The sequence below is a fragment of the Sebastes fasciatus genome, chromosome 21, assembly GCF_043250625.1.
Source record: "Sebastes fasciatus isolate fSebFas1 chromosome 21, fSebFas1.pri, whole genome shotgun sequence".
NCBI lineage: Eukaryota > Metazoa > Chordata > Actinopteri > Perciformes > Sebastidae > Sebastes > Sebastes fasciatus.
This window is the reverse complement of record NC_133815.1, coordinates 4,395,414-4,415,736: the sequence shown is the minus strand read 5'-3', so window position 1 is coordinate 4,415,736 and position 20,323 is coordinate 4,395,414. Positions and strand designations below refer to the sequence as shown.

The window sequence follows — 20,323 nt, the reverse complement described above, 5'->3', positions numbered from 1 at the left end:
TTCCTCTCAGTGGCTCTGGCTGACAAAAGGTGACTTTAACTGTTACAAACTCTGGCAGTGATTCCCCCACTCCACAGGTGTTGAGTTCATCTGAAACATTTCAGCTTACAAGTCTGACTCTGTTGTGTTCAGATAACCCACAAGAAGAAAAAGGAAAATATAAAAACAAAATATAAAAACTTCTGTCAAAATTGGAGTCAGGTTTATGTTCAATAACGCATCAAAAGCAAAGCGATTTCCCAGTCGGCGTTATTTGCTGAGAGGAAATTGTGCCAGAGTTCATGTTTCGTATCTGCTGCCAGTGGGAGAGTTATCAAATCTGGGGTTGCCTACAGAAGGCTGAAGTCTCCTCAGGCAACCGCAACCTCACATTAAATTGGTTTTCTTCCCCCTTGGCCACGTTTCCAGGTTTGACTAAGCTGTTTGAGTTTGCTGATGAGGCGATATACGTACAGGGCATTGTTCAAATGGAAAGACGAGACCTTTTATTGAGAGCTGCAAGCTGACTTAGGAGTTGATTTGTGAGCAGGGACTTTGGGAAGTTGTGCTTTTTGTTCTCAAGCTATCATAGAACTAGACTGTACATCGATTTACCAATACAATACAGTACCAGCCTTTTTAAAAGTTCAAGATTTTGCATGATTACATGCATACGTGGATGGAGGAGGCCTTTTACATGATATGAGAAGATATCAGAGCAGAAAACTACCGGATTATAACAATCAAGGACGCCAAAAAAGGAAATTGTCCAGCTGTGATGGATTAAAGAATAAAACACAATAGAATTGACTAGTTTAAAACTGTATCTCCCCTCCAGAGAAACCTCCATGTTCGCCAGACAAACCACAGACAGAATTTACCAGCATTTGACTGCAGTTAATCTCAGGCTGTGCTTGCCAGATACATGCTTCTAACCACCGTGTTTTTCCGTTAAAGCTACTGCCTACAGCTCCCCCGCATTGCCAAGTTTCATTCACTTTGTTATGGGTACTATGTCACTGAACCACGAGGGAAGTAGCTGTTTGGGAAGGCAAATTACTTCTTACCACCACTTACAGCAAATAAACAGAAAAATATTCAGCTGGTTATGTCCATCCTAGTTCCTAAATCCCACAGTTTGATAGTGTCGCCATGACTCAGGGCTCGCTGACTTAACTGGAAAAATAGCTGGTGAAACAGAGAGGAAATGGCATTCTTTGGAGGGCTGACTTTTGCTCTAATGTCTGTGGGAGGTTGGAGAACAGATCTGTTTTTCTTGAGGCCATTAAAATGTTCTTCTTGGGGTTACAAAAATGTGGATAACTAATCTCTTGATTCCAGTAAATCTTAGTTTTGTTCCTTGTTAATCTAAAAGGCTGACAAAATTATACACTTGATGACCAGACATTTACAGTAACGTGTAATAAAACATCAAGACTGTTTTTAGGGGCTTAATAGGTGTTGAACTAAGTCTCAAACTTGAAAGCTTTTTGGGAAATGTATCTGTTTTTTTCTTTCTACTCTGGTTAAAAGAGGCTGATGAAAGCTTTGGGAGCCTGATGGATGGACCGATTACAGCATTGTTCAAACGAGGCCTGAAGAAGAAAAAGAAGAAGAAGAAGAAGAAGAAGAAGAAGAAGAAGAAGAAGAAGAAGAAGAAGAAGAAGAAGAAGAAGAAGAAGAAAATTATCCAGCCAAAAAAACAAAACAAGCCCAGTGTTGCCAATTCTTTTCCAATGAAAGTAGCTAGCAGCATTATCCCTAAATCTAACGAGAAAGTCGTCAGGTCGGCAACACTGACAGTACGTCGATTCAGGCCTCCCTCCAAGGCCACTCCCCCACTATTATCATTACAAACATAATCATATCATAACGAACGTGAACGACAAATATGACTATTGTTAGAGCTCACAGCTGTTGAATGCTGAATTAAATGATTGGACATGTTTATTACGTTAAAGTTGCTTTTTTTTCAAGAATTGGCTTTCAGATGTCCTCAGTTTACTCTTATAAGATTGGTTGTTCAAAGTCAAGCTTGCGATCATTAGTGACCAGCAATGTGTGTCGCAAACTAACAACTCATTCTGAACAATTTTCTCTTGGGTGTGTTTTTTTGTTGAAAATGCTTTGTAGCTACATAATTGCTCCCGTTTTTTTAAGTTGATCCCAAAATTTTCCATTTCTTGGAATCAATGACTGAATTTCATGTTTCTGAGCACATTTGTTTTTCTAACTGATGATTACTAACAGAAACTTGAATGTGTCGCATGACAAAGCAAGGAAAAAAGGCACTTGAGCTACAAAGAGTTGCTGTTCACACCCAATCAACCATATTGATTTTCCCAAGCACGTGTTGATTGGGTGACTCAACAAGTGTTTGAAAAGACAATGCCAGCTTGATGATATTTCTTCCACTGAACTGCCGAACATGGCTGATTACGGCTGCACTGCTTTGCTTGTCAACTTTAGTACACAATCCTGGTCCTCATTTTAAATTGGGCAGCTACCAAATGTGAAACTTTCTTTCTTTATAAAGTAAAGGCTCAACAGAACTAGACCAACATGATTTTACCTCAAACATTAAGAAAATACAGTTAAAACACATTCATATAGCTGCAATCTTTTTGTTAACTCTTTACTTTTTAGATCATATTGAGGGAAAATAATCAAAGTCACATCTCTGGCCACTTTTGCTCATTAGAAGTGTTTCAGATTCAATGAAAGTAGCACTGTACAACAGGCTGAAGTGAAATCCAACTTTGGCAACGATGAAAGAGGGCAGAGAAATGAAATACACCCAAAACGCTTGTCTCATACTGTACACATTGAAGCTGTTTGGATGGGTATTTAGGATCCCTTTGGGAAACTCTGGTGAGCTGTTTTGACCATTTTGAGTTTTTTCTTTTTTATTGCAGACCATTGACAAGTATAATTACAGAGACCTCAACAGTTTGGGACTTGCCATTACGTGACGATGCTGGATACCAGAAAAACACACTTTTCATATTCCAACACATATCAACCAGTGCCATATGAAACGATTAAGTCCACCACTTCAGAGCTTCAACAAGTGAGGAAACCAGTCACTAGATGTTTGACTTCATCTCTTTGACCACACACACTTGAGCTGATGTTTGCAGCCTTCTTGAATCCGTCTTTAACAGCTAGCAAAAAGTCTGTTGAATCTGCATTTGTGTGCAATGTGTTGCGGCGAATCTCAATTTGCTCGAACTATTGCAACAACCGCGGCAATGGTGCAACTAAATTCAACAAATTAGAAGAGTCAACAGCGCTGCAAATGGTGTGAACTCAAAAATTAGATGCCACAACCCTAATGAGAAAGAATCTATATATTGTGTCTTTATTGGTCTGTGCTCTTAGACTGTAAGAGAAGGTAATTATCTAATAAAAGAAAAGGCACATTTACCACCTCTGAAGGCTTCTTTCTTTCTTTTTTTGATGGAGAAATGTGCCACATACTTCTGGTTTTGGAGTGGTGGAAGTGAAGAAGTCTATTATACGCACAAACATAACAACTGGTAGTGCTAATGAGAGGCCAACAGCAGAAACTGCAGCAACGAGCTAACCGCAAACCAAGGTGAGAAACTGACGGATTTTCACATAGTTAGGCAGTGCTTGAAGTGGAAAAATATAAATGCCGGTACTCCACTGATTCACATGTACTGTGTCAGTCATAATCAGCTGTGGTTTTGTTGCTATATTATTATATATGGGCTATGCATCTTCTATAGTAGGCCTATAATACTCCAATAATATAACAACTGGAACATTATAAGGTTAAGGTAGAGTTTTTGTATATAGTGTTAATACTTAAAGTGCTTTCCTGTGTTATTTGTAGCATTGCTCTATAATATATTATAGCATGCCTATTGCAAAAATATACTAGGAGATATTAGGTTTATGGGAACTCTCCCAAGAAAATTTGAAGATTTTTGGCTTAAAAATATGCAATTTTACATAATTTTGGACCATTTTTAATACTAATTAAATTATTTGTATTATTTATCACAGCCTTCGTCTGAACATTTAATTAATTTAATTTAATTTAATTAAAAATCATATTCTATAAATCAAAAGAGCAGATTCAGAAATATTATAAATTATGTGTTAATAATTATATTTGTTCACAATTTAAAAAAAAGTAATGACGAACAGTTCACTAATTATTTTACAAAAAGGACGTGAACATTGTATCGATAAATTACAGCACCTTTGTTCTCACACCCCTTTCCTCTTCCAGATTCTCTCCACATAGTTTTTATGTTTGTACGGTTTATGAGGCGCAGTGCAAAAACGCTGGCATTGCGCCATTATGAATCTTGGTGAGTACCGTCCCACTTCGAGCACAGTACTTACGATAAATAAACACACAGTAGAATCAAGAGCACACAGCTTTTTCAGAACTGTGAGGAGGTTACAAGCAAAGAAAGTGAATGGTCCAATAAATAAGAAAGAAAGAGATAGAATAGATGATAAGATGAGAAGAGAGACAGATGATTAATGACGAAATATGAGAAAAATAAACAGAAAAAGGATAGAATAAGGCTATGAAACATGAAGGTAGGTATACAAAGAGTAATTAAACAGAAAGAAAAGATAGAAAGGCAAGAAAGGCACATGGCAGATGTTTGTTGATGTTTACTCGCCAGCAGTGGTGACACAATAAACTAAAACCAAACCATTAATTAGATCCGTAGTGGGTTTCTCAGGAAGTGGGTCGACAGTGTGCTCAAAAACAACGCAGCTGCAGACCAGCTGAGCGCACACACACAGGGAGACACACGAGGACACACACGCCACAAAACCACCAACAACACCACCACTAATCCCACCTCCCACTGAGACGCAATCAGGTCCCTCACTACAGACGCTCTTCAGAGAATGTCTCTGTCACTCTTTACAAGCCATCGCGGTATTGATCTCTCCCTTCATCATACGTCAAGCTGCCAAAGCAAAACGCCCATCCCTCAGGAGTTACAATTAAGTTCACCAGAAAGACTTAAATCATACAAGCAAGTGATTTTTCCAATAGGAATCAAGCAGGTGGTCCTCAGACTGGGTTGTTCCAACTATGGAAAAAAATACAAAAAAAGTTAAACAGAAGATACAAAGTTTGAGTTTCTGTGGTGAAAAGTTTAAACTCAAGACTTTCTTTGAAGTCTTACTTTGTTTGCTCATGACCAGAAGTCATCGATCAGCTAGACAGGAGACAAAACCAGAGCCATGAAGGGTCAAGGTTTGGACAACATACCAGCGCTGAGCTGTGACCTGCTGTAACCTTGAGGAGGACTGTCAAGTGTGAGCACAGATACATTATTTTGACCCAGTTTAAACATGAACCCAGGATTGCATATTTGATAATGAGAATTTGAATTAATATAACATAAAATGTATTTGAACAACACTACCGACCCTACCTTTAACCTTGATCCTACATCATATAGAGATATTTTGGGCAATTTGGTGTGGAAGAACTGGACTGAGCCCTGGCAGCAACACCATTAAACACATTTGGGATGACCTGGAATTCTGACTGCGAGCCAGGCCTTATCACCCAATATAAGTGGTCTGCCTCATTAATGCTCTTGTGGCTGAACGGGAGCCAATACTTGCAGCCAGGTTTCAAAATCTTGCAGAAAACCTTCCAACAAAAGTGGAGGCAATTATAGGAGCACATATGGTTTTGGATTGAGATTTTCAACAGTTATGTTTGGGTGTAATATTTAAATGTCCACACACTTTTGGCTGGAATGATACACATTAAACTAAAGAATTTGAATTGACTTGCTACGATGCTCCTGGTAGTGTTTTGTGGATGATTAGCTTGACTTCTAAAAAAATATGACCTGACCTGAAATAAAGTGTCACCTTTAGTCAAGTAGCAATAGACTATACAGGGAGAAAAACATCCTTATCTTCAACAACAACATCCTGCAACAGACTGATCAAACAAGCAGAGATAAGTGAGCAAAAGGAGGGTAAAGATGATATTTTAGAGTGGAAAAGGAAGCGTTCATAAATCTGTTCCCACTGACGACTGCTCTGTCATTAGAGGAGCCCTCCTCCTGCAGTGCAAACACAGACACACAAGTAGAAATGTGCTGCATACATCTTTGTCCATACATGCATGTATTTCACATTATTATCAATATTAATTTAACAAGTAAATTAGGGACACTGAGATCCTAATTTCTAACATGCATGTGTTAGAGCCTCACACAGCGTCTCTGCACTCCATGACCTCATTGGACACTCAGATGCTCCGTTGCTGTGTGACAGGACATGTCCTCTCCCTCTGTGGTCTCCACACAGCTGAACAGACACCTGCTTGTTTCAACTCTGTCTTTCCGGCCTGACGGACACTTTCCAGACTGTTAGAAAATTCCATATTCACCCATCGGGATTCTGTGGTGCAAAAAGGCAGGAAGCCGGCCGCTCCCAGAAAAATAAACATGCTAATTCAGACCACTTTACATTAACGTGAATTGCAGTTATGATGCACCTCTAATCCCTTTCTGACGGCAATCTACAGTATGAGCGCGCTATTTCCTAAAGGTATGCAGGAAGACTCATATGTTATATCGTTTGACTCAGTAAAATGTCCTCATGGTACACAGGATGTACTGTGGTTCAGTCACAACCATGCCCTTTACAGCTGTAACCATGTTTATGTGCTGTAATGTTCCAACACTCAGCTACAGAGAGGAATTTTCTTTTCATCCTGCGTCACACTTACAGTTGCACTCACTTAAACCGCCAACAGCCACAGTCTACTATTAGCCAGTGGACAGCTCTACATCAGCCAATGGCAGCCTTGCTCAAGAGACCTTCATCAGTGGATGCTGATGGGATAGAAAGTGCTTCTCTTTCACTTTTCCCAGCTGGTCTGGAACTTATAATTTACCATCCTCTGTTTACAGGCTTGCTCCTCTATGCTTTATAGCTTTAAACGCACCCAATCACAACGTTGGCTGCAGAGTTGAGAAACAAGGGAGCTTGACCTTTGACCTATGCATTGATGCACATCATGGTTAAATCCCCCCCAAAAAATGAAGGAATAACATTCACTCACAAGAATGAAGCCGTCATGACTCCTTATATATATAAATATTATGCGGAAAAAAAGAAACGCAATTTTTATCCGTAACAAGGTCAATATTTCTGAGCTTTCGCACCACAAGTAAAGACATCAACGAATCACGTTGTGCGCAACGGATATATTCAAAACGTACACTATAGTGTACAACAACACGGAGGCTGCATAGTCCAAACCAAGACGGCAACCTTGACAAAGGCAGCACAGACCAGATCCCCTTTTTCCGTTCTTACCTTTCACAATAAAAGCCCTAGACATATACACTGTTTACCAGAGGCAAATTCACCCTGACCTAAAAGGAAACTAAAATAGCTTAAAGTAGTTTATAGCTCAGACAGACTACCAGACGCTGCTCTTGGTCAATAGGATCCCAGTAGTTGGTCCTCTGCCTGCACAAATCTATTCAAACCTTTTACAGTGAGTAAAAATAAAGTATTGCAACTGTCGCAAATTTGCATCTCTGCTGTTATGGATAGTCTTAATGCAAAATATTCATCGCAGTATTTTGCATTTCGTGTTGTTTATGTGTCACGCCCCCGGTGTGTAAAAGCCTTAAGGGAGAGCTTTAAGGCTTCCGTACCCAGGAGCCCCTTATATCATAACCATGTCCATGTATAAAAGGCGATACCAAGCAGAAAAACTTAACGGATATATATACCACAACAAAAGTTAGATACTGATATATGGATTTGGAATTAAAACTTCACATGGAAAGACAGCATAAACAAAAACGGCAGAAAGACACGAGTCAAAGTGTTGTTCCGTCCAACATTAAAATAAAAGCCAGGGGAAGAAAATAGAAGGCCAAATCAAACAAAGAGTTCAGGACATTTGTAATAAAAGCTCTCTGATGGCCAAAGCTTTGATTTAATGAGTGGTGACTGATGTTGAGATAAGGATGAATTTATCAGAGGATTAGCAAAGATATGTTATCTCAAGAAGTCCAAATTGTTAAAAATACACCATAAAAATGTCCCACTAAAGGAGGTCATTAACTAAAATAGGACAGACAGCAATAAACTAGAAGAGTACACAGGACAGAGGTCAAAGTGACGCTTGGCGTCACACCTTAAGACTCCCACTCAGAATCCATCCTATTCTGAACACATTCTGTGTTTGTCAGTTGGTTTCATGCCTTGAAGAAAGCCACGTATCTCATCCAACACTATCTGTGTCCACGACTCAAAATAGGGACTTGTTTTGTCCAGGACAAATTTAGCTATTTCTGTTTACCCTCCAGGATAACGCACATGTTTTTGGTTTGAGGTTTCTTTCAGATCATTTGCAGATACAACCATCTTGGCCCGGAGACTGTGGAGCAGCTTTCCTCAGTGTGTTTAGTCAGCAGAATAACACAAATTAATGTGACAGTGATGCCTTTTTTACTGCTTTTACACTGTCTCCTGTTTCCTTCTGACATTATCACATTTCTTCATCAAAAAGAGTAAAAATAAATAAGTAAATCAAGGTCACATATCAATGAGTAAAAAAAATCATTACTGGGAGGAAGTCACCAAAACAACAAACTGCATCAATTAGGAGTGAATCAGGAGCCAGAAGAAGATGATACCAGCTGTCATATTGGACGTAAACAGGAATAATCTGGGATGCAGAGAAATGTGCAACACACACAACCTGCAGTACATCTTGAATCAGTTTAAGATTGCTGACACATGGAAGTTTAAACGGCCACAAGAAGGGCTCGTGTCACTCTCCTAAGAACAAACAAACAGATATAAATACAGTTAATTGAGAGAGGATATAATTAGAACTCTGTTTAAATTTTGTAGACTTGTGGTTTTGAATGTTTAGAGTTTAAAGGACTTTATAACCAAGATATCAACTGTCTACTAGGGATGTCACGATACCAGACATGTATACCAATACCAGTAAAATTCCATGATTCTCAATACCCAATGTTTTTGAAAACCATTTACCCCAACATACACTTCTTCATTACCGTTTGCATATTGGTTTATGTTAAGAAGTTAAACAGGTCATAATTCCCTCTCTGTTATCTATTTTATATTGCTGTGAATTCTCGCCATAAACTACATTTTACAAGATTACATTTAAACACATCATAATGTAAGAATGTACCTTCGGCAAATACAAATAATTTTGCTGAGTAGAGCCTGAACACATCATAATGTAAATCAATGATGTTAAGCAGCACAGTCCTTCACAGAGCTAACAGCTAATGTTAACTAGCTCTTGCCCTGCTGATTTCAATATGGATTTGTTGTTCATAATGTAGAATTATCCCTTGTATGCGTTGAGTTTACTGCGACCCAAATACATTTTCTATCGTCTCCGTCTCAAGCCCTGACGATACCTACGTTACCTAAGATACTGTAGGAAAACGAGTACCGTCTTTACTACCGTGTTTTCAGAATTTTAGCATCGACTTGGTAACATAGCTTCGGTTCTCGTGACATCCCTAGCCAACTCCTGAGATATTTTCTGTTTAACTTTCACTGTTTTTACTGTTTGATGACAAGGGATGATGGTGCTTTTTTGTCTCTGGTAAAGGCAGATAAAATGGACAAATAGTTTTCAGCTAAGCTCTATAGCCTGGCTGGCCTACCCTGAGTCGAACTGATTAGAGAGCCCTTTATTTTGTAAAAGGAAAGGTGTTACCCACCAACGCCCCAATAATGGTCCAAAAGTCCTGATCACCTCTGATTTATCTTGCCAAAATGTTCTTGAGCCAAACACTGAAACAGCTCACTTACTCTATGAGATAACAGCATCAGCATAATAAAAAATGAGAGAATAGATTTAGTGTTATGGTTTTCTATCCAACAGTTAATTACTTTTCATGTGAGCATCTGCCAAATGTCTTAAATGTAAACATTTTTTATATCATTACCTCATAACACTCACAGACCTCTTGTACATTTGACATACAGAGTATAAACACACATCTGCTTGGTTGAAGAAACACCTGGCCACTTTTGCCTTGTTTAACATTTAGTGAGCAATCATGATCTCCTTTGATTGTTTGTTTTAATTGGTGACAGCTTTTCGCGCTCAGTGCTCATTGTTGTGATGTTTTCCTCAGGAAAGACCTGCCTAGCATCAAGTGTTCCAAGCAAAACAATGTAAAAACCTTCACGGATAGGTTCAAGCTGACTCACTTGTGTGTTACATCATGTGGTGGATGGAAACTAACTGAACATTTATTTACAAGAAAATGACAGACTTTAAAAGTGTGCGCTTTTTCTTGCTCATTCATGAAATCATCGTTGGACAGCGCTGAGAATCGTACCGTGCTCGAGTTGAAATTACACTTTTAATCAAAACCTCACATGTTACCTCTGAGCAGGGCTGCTGTCCAGATGACCTACATCCAAGTAAAGTTAAGTCGGAATCAAGACCAAATGGAAGGTTTTATTTCACACGTTACCTTCTTCCATTGACAAATCTATAATATTTGTGTTAAAAAATTAAGTTAGAAAGCCAGGTTTCAGGTACAGCTTCTGTCTGTCTCAACCTCCCTGTGGTGTTTTACAGTCTCTTTATGCTATTTCTGTACAACTGCCATCTAAGCTTATGTGTTAATTTCTCCGAAGCTTTTGTCTGGACGCAGGAAAGAAATCCTTAGCACGCTTAGACATCAGCTTTTTTCCTAATGGCTTCCAGAATTTGGAAACAGAAATGAACAGTCACTGCAGCAGCCACGCCAGCACCTCAATTCAAATAAAAAATGCAGTGACAGTCTTTTGTATATATAATAATGTAATGTATAGAATGGCTGTGAACTGTTTAATAACACAACATTTTGCAGCCACATTTAATCAATCAAGAAACAAGTGGAACCAATGCATCAACTCATTCAGTGTCGAGTTACTACAGTAGGTGATTCAAAATAATTTGAGCTACTGTAAATATTTTTGTGATCAATTTCAGCAGCTTGTGTAAAAAGCTCACATTCATAAATCTACAGAGATGCAGAGATATTATTACTTTTACAGAACATGTTTAACCCTTTGACCTCTGCAGTAGAAATGGTCCGCCAGTGCCTACATTGGTATTTTTGCTTATTGTTATATCATTTCTTGGAGTATCTTCAAATTCTTCCTACATCTGTACAACCAAAGCTAAACGTTTATGCAAGTCAATGAATCCTAATAACTCACAAAAAAGTATTGAAATTTTGTCATAAATAAAAAAAAACATACAAAAATCTGACGTTTTTTCATAAAATGTGCTTTGTAACCACGTTTTGTACCACCCGTGATGCAACGTGATGATGCAAAAGACAGAAGCCTTGGCTTTCCACTGGAAAAAGATTGAATGCTCTAGCTATTATGTTTTTTATTTTAGATCGATTTAAACAGGATCATACAAACAACGAAAATGGTTAAGCTGGTTTTGCACGAGTAATACGTTTAGATGCTAAGATGAGTTTCTGGCTTGGTTCAGGACTAGTAGTGGTGATGTAAAGGTTGGTGAGGTTGGCTTGTTTGTGACAGGAGGATCATAATCCTGCCGTAAATTGAGCCCCACAACAACAGGAAAAATTCAGAAACTTGAGCTGAAGGGGGAGTAAAAGAAGAGCAAACACACTCAGTTGACCTTCTCTGAACAAACAACAGATAAAAAGAAGAAAATAACGAGTCCTGCCTTTGATAGTAGACCAGACTTTGTTTAACTTAAAGTCAGATATAACAGTCAATATATCTGCTTTGTTTTGGAGACAAACTCTCAAATGAATTTGAAGCTAATCTGTGTCTCAAGACTGATTCAAAACAGCTTCATCAGGAGGTCAAACGTCTTTCCATGAATGAATCTGTTGAAGTCATACTTCACCCTGCTGCTTGGTAACATCTAGCAACACCCTTCATACACTTGACTGATCTCTAAGAACTCACATCATAATCATCTTCTTCATTCTCATTGTCACCCCCGTCCTCATGATCATTATCCTCCTTATCATCGCCGGCCCAATCTAATCATCATAACCACATTCTCCGAGACTCGCATCATCAGCCACATCATCATATTCATTATCCCTAATAGCCAACCGTGTCCCGGCCACTCACGTTGTTCCATCGAGATAATTAAAAACATTATCATTTTGTGAATAATTACCATGTGTACAGCAGATGTGCATCCTCCGTGGGTGTGGTAGTATATGCAAGTGTACATGTGAGTATATGCATGCACAATGAACAGCACCCCTGGCCAAATATGTCACATTGTATACTGCGTTCAACATGTTGTTCATTAGTATAGATTGAAAGCATTTAACACCCAAAGTCAAAACATAACCCAAACAGTATGCTTCTTCTATGCTTCTTCTGTAGAATGAAAACCATAACTATAGAACAACAAAGAACCCTTTCACAGCTTGGGACCAAACGACTTTAATGCTTTGTTGTTGGCTTGTTTACTTGTTTATGTAGTTTTGAACATCTTGTGAAGATATTCCACTGCAATGAGAACACATATTTGATCCTCCATTAATTTGCTTTCATACCAACTGATTACATGTGTCATTCATTCATTTAGCTCATTACATTTGTTTTTAATGTTTCAGTCTTGCATCTAATCATTTACACTATGTAGCCATTCATCCTTTCATCTGCTCATTCAGTAATTCACTAATTGGTCTGTTTATGCATTTGTTCATTCACTCACTCACATTTTTCTTTCTTGCATTCAATCATTTATTCATGCATTCAATTATTTAACTATTAATCTATATATCGCTTAGTCACAGATCTGTTGATACGATAATCCATGCATTTATCCCATAGATTGGACATAGTCACTGTGATGTCACCCATTGCTATGTGCTCTAAAAACTACAGTTTTGAAGCCTCATGGTCGGCATTTGGCGGTCGCCATCTTGTTTTTTTGCAACCAGAAGTGACACGGGAGGGTGGAGTTAAGTACAACTGAATGCTGAATAAAACATTTTCAGGCAGCCAAAATATTACAATTAACTTTGATGAACTGAAAACACACTGTGAAAGGGTTAAAAAGGTAGCCCTGCCTAAAGCATCCCCTGCTTTATGGTCTATTTGACTCTAAATGGGACCATAATTTACTAAATGAACATCATGCTGTATTGAAGAAGACTTGGAACTAGAGATTGAGACCATAAACTCATGTTTACAATGTTTACTGAGAAGTAGGCTCATTTTCTCATAGACTTCTATACAATCAGACTTCTTTTAGCAACCAGAGGAGTCGCCCCCTGCTGGCTGTTAGAAAGAATGCAAGTTTAAGGTCTCCGCAAACTTCAGCATTGGTTTCACTTTTCAGAACTAGAGGTTGCCCACTGAGTTCATTTAATCACTCTTTCATTCTGCCTAGGTATGCTTTCTACATCATTCCTCTGATTAGTCAGACAACAACATTAATTCATTAATTCATTCACTATATGTTAAGATGTTCATATATACAATCACGCCAACATAGCCATCACCAAACACTGCTGATCACTGATCTGTATTTTGTTCTGGCAGCTCTCAGTTGCTGCTGCATCCACCTAAAAACATTAGAACACACAGACACAGCTGAAAGAAGCAGCATGCACTATTTCACATTAAGGAAACTGATTATATCTGCTGTATTTCAACAATCGTGCACAGAGATGAGAATGTTGCCACGGCGACAGCTCTGTTTTCAAGAATATTTACAGCTGGAAATATTTGTCCCTGGTGCTCTCTCTCTCTCTCTCTCTCTGGGCCAGCATGCGTGTGCACACACACACACACACACACACACACACACACACACACACACTTCTTTTTTCTCCCCTCTTGAAAAAGTGAATCATGGCAGAGGATTATGAATATGGCAAACGCACAAACAGCCTGACAGTGGAGCCTCTGGTTCATTCAGTCTCTGCAGGATCTTCAGTAGAGGAGAGTGGACCATGAAATCACACTTGAAAAACTTTTCTTTAGTAACTCCACCCGCCTCCTCACACACAGCCATTGTCACGTTCTTCTGCAAACATTCTTCAACTTCTTTTGAGTCAAAATTCACTCCTACAAGTTCAGATTTCACTTCATCTCATAATTAAGGACGGGGTTTTATTGCAAAGCGGTTTGTGGCGTTCAACCCAAAATGTCAAACTATGATAATTAAGCTTTAGCTAAAGAAGACCCCCATAATTATTTGCCTGGGCCCAGACAGACAATGCTGCTTTGTGACATGGAGGTCCGTGTGGTAATCATAGGTCAAGATATCCACACACACATGCTCGCAAATGCCAATCTGGATTCCAGCACGCTGACGGAAGCAGTGATGGCATATTGGCCCGTCTCAAGGCCGGGATGAGATCTAATAAAATGAAGCTCTCAGACATAATGACCTTCATTTCTGACAAGCACTTTCCAACACACATTCAAAACTCAGCGCCATTACATCATCTTCGCTACATTAATTATTACGCAGTGCTACTGATTGCAGAGCCCGTCTGTCAATGTGCACGTTGTGAGGTTTTTGCCTGTTTCCAATTGCAATGGAAAAGCCAATCTGCAGTTCGTTCGGCACTAATTGGGACCACGTTGGAGTGTCCCGATTGATCCATTCATCATGGGAAAAAATCTAGATTTAAGCTGTGAAAACAGTCTGCAAAGACAGCAAAGCACTACACAGCGGCTCTGAGGAGAAACATATCAGTCAAGATATAATTGAAACCATCACACAGCACAGAAGCCAGCAGGTACCTCCCTTATGGGCTCTGATGTCATCAAGTTCATCTAAAAACAATGGTTCCAAAAAATGATCACAGTTTCCAAAGAGCTTAGGGAACACCATGTTTCACTCACCACTAAGCCTGTCCTCTTCCAAATAAATTCTTAGTGGACTAATGCCGAGTTCACACTACACGACTTTAGCCATGATTTTCTGCTCCCCAACAGTTTTTGGAGCTCCCTGACAAAAGTCCCCAGATCTTAGACAAATCGGCATTGGCTAGTCGCTCGCACATTGGCGCTCTAGCATCATGTGTGAACTGTTCAAAGACGTTAGCCGAGAGGCTCGCCAACGCTCACTGATGCCTCGCAGACCCGTTCCAGATATCTAGCACGCTAAATGTCTGGACCTGTCGGGGACTCCGGCCACAAGCAACAGCCAATGAGAGCGTGAGACACGGGTTGAGGGGAAACTTGGGGGAGTAGGTAACGTCGCCTGTAACGATAGGGACTTACTGGATGTCCATTTGCAACACGGAGCAAAGTTGCTGTTGCACCTAGAGGAATAGATGGTGAAAAAAGAGTCTGGAAACCGGTGGAAACAGGCTAATTTGTAAACACGTGCCAACAGCAACATCCGCAATGTGTTTCGCGTATGGAATCACATCATTTACCGTGTATTTCTTGTGTCTGTTTTCGTGACAAAACATAGTTTGGAGACCTCATCCCCCCTTGTCTCCGATCAGTCATGTAGTGTGAAAACCATAACGACTAAAGACTCACGATTACAAGACAGCAAGTCGTGTTGTGTGAACAGTACTGCGATCTGATGACTTTGAAAGTTGTGTAGTGTGAACTTAGCTTAACACTGATACGATTTTGATATAGTTGATTTTATCAGCAAATCTGTAAAACAGAGTTTCTCCACAAAGAATATTACATAAGCACCACTTTAAATCTTGGGTTTACCAGAGATGTTCTCATAAATCTGTTGGAAATAAGTCATTCAGCATGAAAAAAGCATCAAAAATGAGTAATCGACCAAAGAACTATTTGTTGACTAAGACCAAAATGACAGATTAGTCGACTAATCGACTAAAACGGGGCAGCCCTTCTCTCCACACTGTTGTACTTCCAGTATAAACAGTGTTTTATACAGTCACTTTGGACCCAGTCCAATCCAACATTAAGCATCCCATGGGATGTACTCATCTTATCAAATGGGGTGTCTAATGTAAATATGCCCTGAGAAACGCAGACTCAAAACCCCTTAAGACTTTCTCATGATCTTTGCAATAGAGTCCTGCAGGAATGAGTCCTAAATCCTGGAAATGAGTTTTTCACTTCCGGTTCCCTCGTCTGGAAGTCAATGGGTCTACGACATAAAATACATCAGTAAATATGCCGCTAATAGCTAAATGATTGTACTAAACGTCATCACGCCAACTCGTACGCCTTTACAGCCTCGTTGTAGTGTAATTCGTTTATAGCCTAACGCTAGCTTTTTACTTCTGGCAAATCATAAAAGTGCTGTTCATTTGTGGAGATTATCTTGCTGAAAGGGTTTAATTACTGCAAAAATACAAAACCCAATCGAAAAATCCCATTGGTCTTTTGTTGAGGGAACCAGGGCGATGCTAACTTCCGGGTTGGCCTAAAAATACGTCATCCCTGCATCTACATGTGAGTAAAGAGCCAAAACATGATTTGCAGCGAAAGAGGAAATTGTAAAAAAGTGGTACTGCTATGATATTGCTTTAATAACATACTAGTGGGAATTAAATGTGTGTCTGTGCTACTAAGTATAGAATTAATAAGTGGTGTATATACTGTATAACTTGGCTTGCCTTTCTGAATGTTTTGTATGCTACAACATCACTACATCAACAACATAACATTAAATATTTAAGTTCATAATGACCTTAACTGTCACCTCAACATTCATATAATCTCCTAATAATAATGCTGCTGTGTAAGCATCTTTCCCAAAGTAATATCATCATGAGCCTCAGAGTAACACGTTCAGTTTCCAGGACCGGAGTGCAACAGTTTCCCCATTCATATTCAGCAGCTGAAAACTCATGAGCCAGCAGAAAGTTCCCCAACAGCACAAGAAGAAAAACAAAAACACATGAACCAGCAATAACAAGACAAACAGAGTGCACATACCGTCCAACAGCTGAGCAGAGGAGGGACGGCAGCAGAACCGGAGCACGAGTAGAAGTAATCCAAAGAACCAGGGAGGAATGCTGTATAAAGACAGAAAGGAAAGAGTTGGAAAACTCACTAAATGTTGACTTAAAACAACTTCTTCATTGAAAACAGAGTGCCTTTCATTTACCGTGAAGTCATCTTCAGTGATGGTAAGCTTATATCCAAACTAAAGTTGTCCTGTTCATGTGTGATAGACCTGGTAAGAGAGAGAGAGATGGAGCTCACTCTGCCGCTCTCTCTCACTCACTCCAAACTAAAAGCACTCACTCTCCTCCTCCTCTCTCTCTCGCTCTCTCTCTCTCTCTCTCTGGTTCCCAGTCAAACAAAGGCAGCTTCAGTGAGTTGGACTCAAGGGGCCCTCGCAAAGCTGAAATCTGACTCCTCGTGTCTCTCTACGGACCACCGCTTTTCTAATCCAGCCCTCCCCTCAGACATCACAACTCCAAATACAAATTAACACACTCCTGTTAAGTCCTCCTCCCTCCTCCTGCTCCTCCTCACTGGTGTGGTTTCTCTCACTTTCCCTGTGCGTTAAATCACTTTTCTTGTGTGGCCTTGACCTATGGAAGGAGATGCTTCAGGAGCTGCAGCATCACAACTTTCTTTTAAGTAGTGAAGACAAGAAGTTATCATTGGATCAAAGTAAATATTCAAACAGCGAAAATAAAACCTCATCATATCCCTGCTATTACAGGAATGTGTTTTCTTCATGACAACCAAATCCACAATCAGACTGTAAAAAATGTCCAACAACTAAATGCCAATTCCACTCTATTTTCCAAGAATGCGAAAAAGTATTGGAAGTAAAATCACCTGTCAATCATTCAATATTTCTATAAGAATAAATAAAAGCATTGCCTTTTTTGTTTCAAATATTACATGCAACTTTTTTTCTTCCATCAGTTTTCTGATGCTTATTGGGTTCCCAGTCGTGGTGGCAACAGGATAAGTGAGGTCTTTCAGGTGTCCTTCCTTGCCCCCAAGCATGTCCTCATTTATTTTATTTTAAAACCTCGGAAAACACAACTAAAATCAAATAGCAATAAGAGAAGAATACATGACTATATCAATAAAAACAACAACAAAAAAATACAAATTTAAAGTTAAATTAAAAGGAATGACAGTTATGATCAACAAGATTAGCAATTAAACCTTGAAATTGTCTCAGCGAGGTCAACTTAATGTTTTGTTGAAACATATTCCAAGTATGTGGGGCACAGTGACAAAAAGCAGATCTTCCTAACTCCGTATGACCTCCAGCTCCTTTTGGAGGATCTTGAGGCATTCCAGGCCAAATTGGAAATGTTATCCCAGTCTGTTGTGGGTCTTTCCCAGTGAGTCTCCCAGTTGGACATGTCCAGAATTCCTGCACAGGGGAGGCAACCTGAGCAGATGCCCAAACATCTTGACAGGAGCATTGGTTCAACTGGGAGCTCCTTCTAGATGAGTTCCTAACACTGCCCCTAAAGACAACCCCTTGCACCCTATGACCGTATGACGTAAACTCTTTTTGGTTTGCTCAGTGATCTCATTCTTTTGGTCACTACCCAGATTCATGATCATAAGTGAGGGTTCCTAGAAAATGGTAAGCTTCACCTTCAGGCTGACTTTACCAATCCACCTGTTGATCTCAGGCTTCATTTTACCCGTCCCACATTAGAAGACCTTGAGGAAGTTGAACTCCTTCAACAACAGTTTGCTCACAACCCATTAGGACCAATTTGATATGTATTGGGACTTTTAAGTAATGCGATTCTATATTATGATTTATTGCCATTAAATCCATTAAAAAATAATTGAAAAAAAAAATCGCTATACATAAGTGAATTGATTTTTTTTTTCACCCCTACAACCAATACAAAGGCCCTAAGATTTGAAGCTGTGGACTTTCACCCACTCTCAAACTGCTCTATTCTCATTCTCAGGGCATCAAATACAGAGGCTTTTTCACGGCCATTGGCGTGTGATACCGCCGGAGAAAGCCCCCTTTAGCACCTGCATGAGACGCACCAGGCTTTCCATTAACTACAATGTAAACTCATCAGTGGCAATATTAAACACTCAGAGAAAGTGCGCAGGGAGTGACGTAGTTCAAGGAATGAAAAGAGACACACAGGGCGGGTGGGAGGTGAGGTGGATGGGTCCAACAAACACAAGGCTTTCATCCAGGAGACCGCTGTTCATGTTCCATGTGTTAAGATTCACTTTCACGTTACAATCAGCTGTGTGTTCGTGTCTCGTGTTCACAACGATCAGTTTCATTTTCAGTTTAAAAACATAATAGTTTTAAGCCCAAACATGTTGTTTTTTTTCCTAATCCTAACTAAGTGGTTTTGATGCCTAAACCTAAAGTGACGCCAATGGGGCGTGACAAAGACGGGCTGGGATGAGAATGTGTTGGGTGTTCATAGTCTGATGCAACAACATCATCATCAGTAAAGTGATGTAATCCTGAAACAACCAAAATCTACACTTCCTCTCTCAATCTGCTTCCTTGAAAATAAACAGAATTGATGGCAACGCACAACCTTGGCACACATCACAAAGGCGTTTACTCAATTTGAAATTAAACACCACAGTGTTAACAAATTAATGCACTTTTTATGAACTAAGACAGAAAATGTCAAGGTATGGCAAGCCAAAGTCATCAGCTGCCTCCTGTTTTCCATTATGTGATTTTTGATTGAAAGTACGTATCTCCGCTGGTGATGATGCCATCAGTGATTCATCTGCCTCGATGTCTGGACTCAAGAGCATTAATGCAGCGGTGCCAGATGGAGTCTGCCTACAACAAACACAGACAAACATCCAGCAGTCTATCAGCAGGAGCCAGTGTGGTAGAGGGGAGGGCTGATAAAGATGTGTTCAGACCTTGTTTCTGACAGCTCAGACAGATAAGAGCCTGTGAGCGATGCCGTTAGTGAGGCGGAATCAGTGATAAGCCGTCCTCACTTTACTGACCTCGCTCAGACTGACCAGCGCTGTTGTCAGGCAACATTCCTCCTAAAATTGTTGCAAGTCTGTCAAATCTTTAGCTAATGAGCCTTCTTTGTATTCAAAGGCATCCTAGGTCACTCACACCCTCATCTTCTCAGCCTAAATATTCACGATATGAAGGAAAATAAGTTTCCAATCCACCATGAGGGGACAGGGTACCCTATTTAGTATCCATTTAAAGGATTTCTAGGTGTTGAAATAGTTGACCTTCACTACCCATTAGGGGTGTCAAAGTGCAAACTCAGGTGTTGTTGACTGGTGCAGAGACATATGTATCCCCATTAGAGATTTACAGAAGGCCACATACTGACATGCTGAAATAATCAGCTTAAACTATAACATTTCAGTCTCAACTCAA

General features: G+C 39.7%; 1 protein-coding gene across 1 annotated transcript in view; it reads right to left on the bottom strand.

Moving 5' to 3' along the window:
- Window positions 1-17,234, bottom strand: part of LOC141759344 (collagen alpha-1(XV) chain-like) — a 69,968-nt gene extending 52,734 nt beyond the window's left edge. The window contains exons 1-2 of the mRNA XM_074621335.1: window positions 17,096-17,234; window positions 16,924-17,003 (exon numbers count right to left, since the gene is read on the bottom strand). Of these exons, the coding sequence (XP_074477436.1) occupies window positions 16,924-17,003; window positions 17,096-17,106 (91 nt within the window). The 5' untranslated portion in view covers window positions 17,107-17,234. The remainder of the gene's footprint in view (window positions 1-16,923; window positions 17,004-17,095) is intronic.
- Between the last annotated feature and the right edge of the window lie 3,089 nt (window positions 17,235-20,323).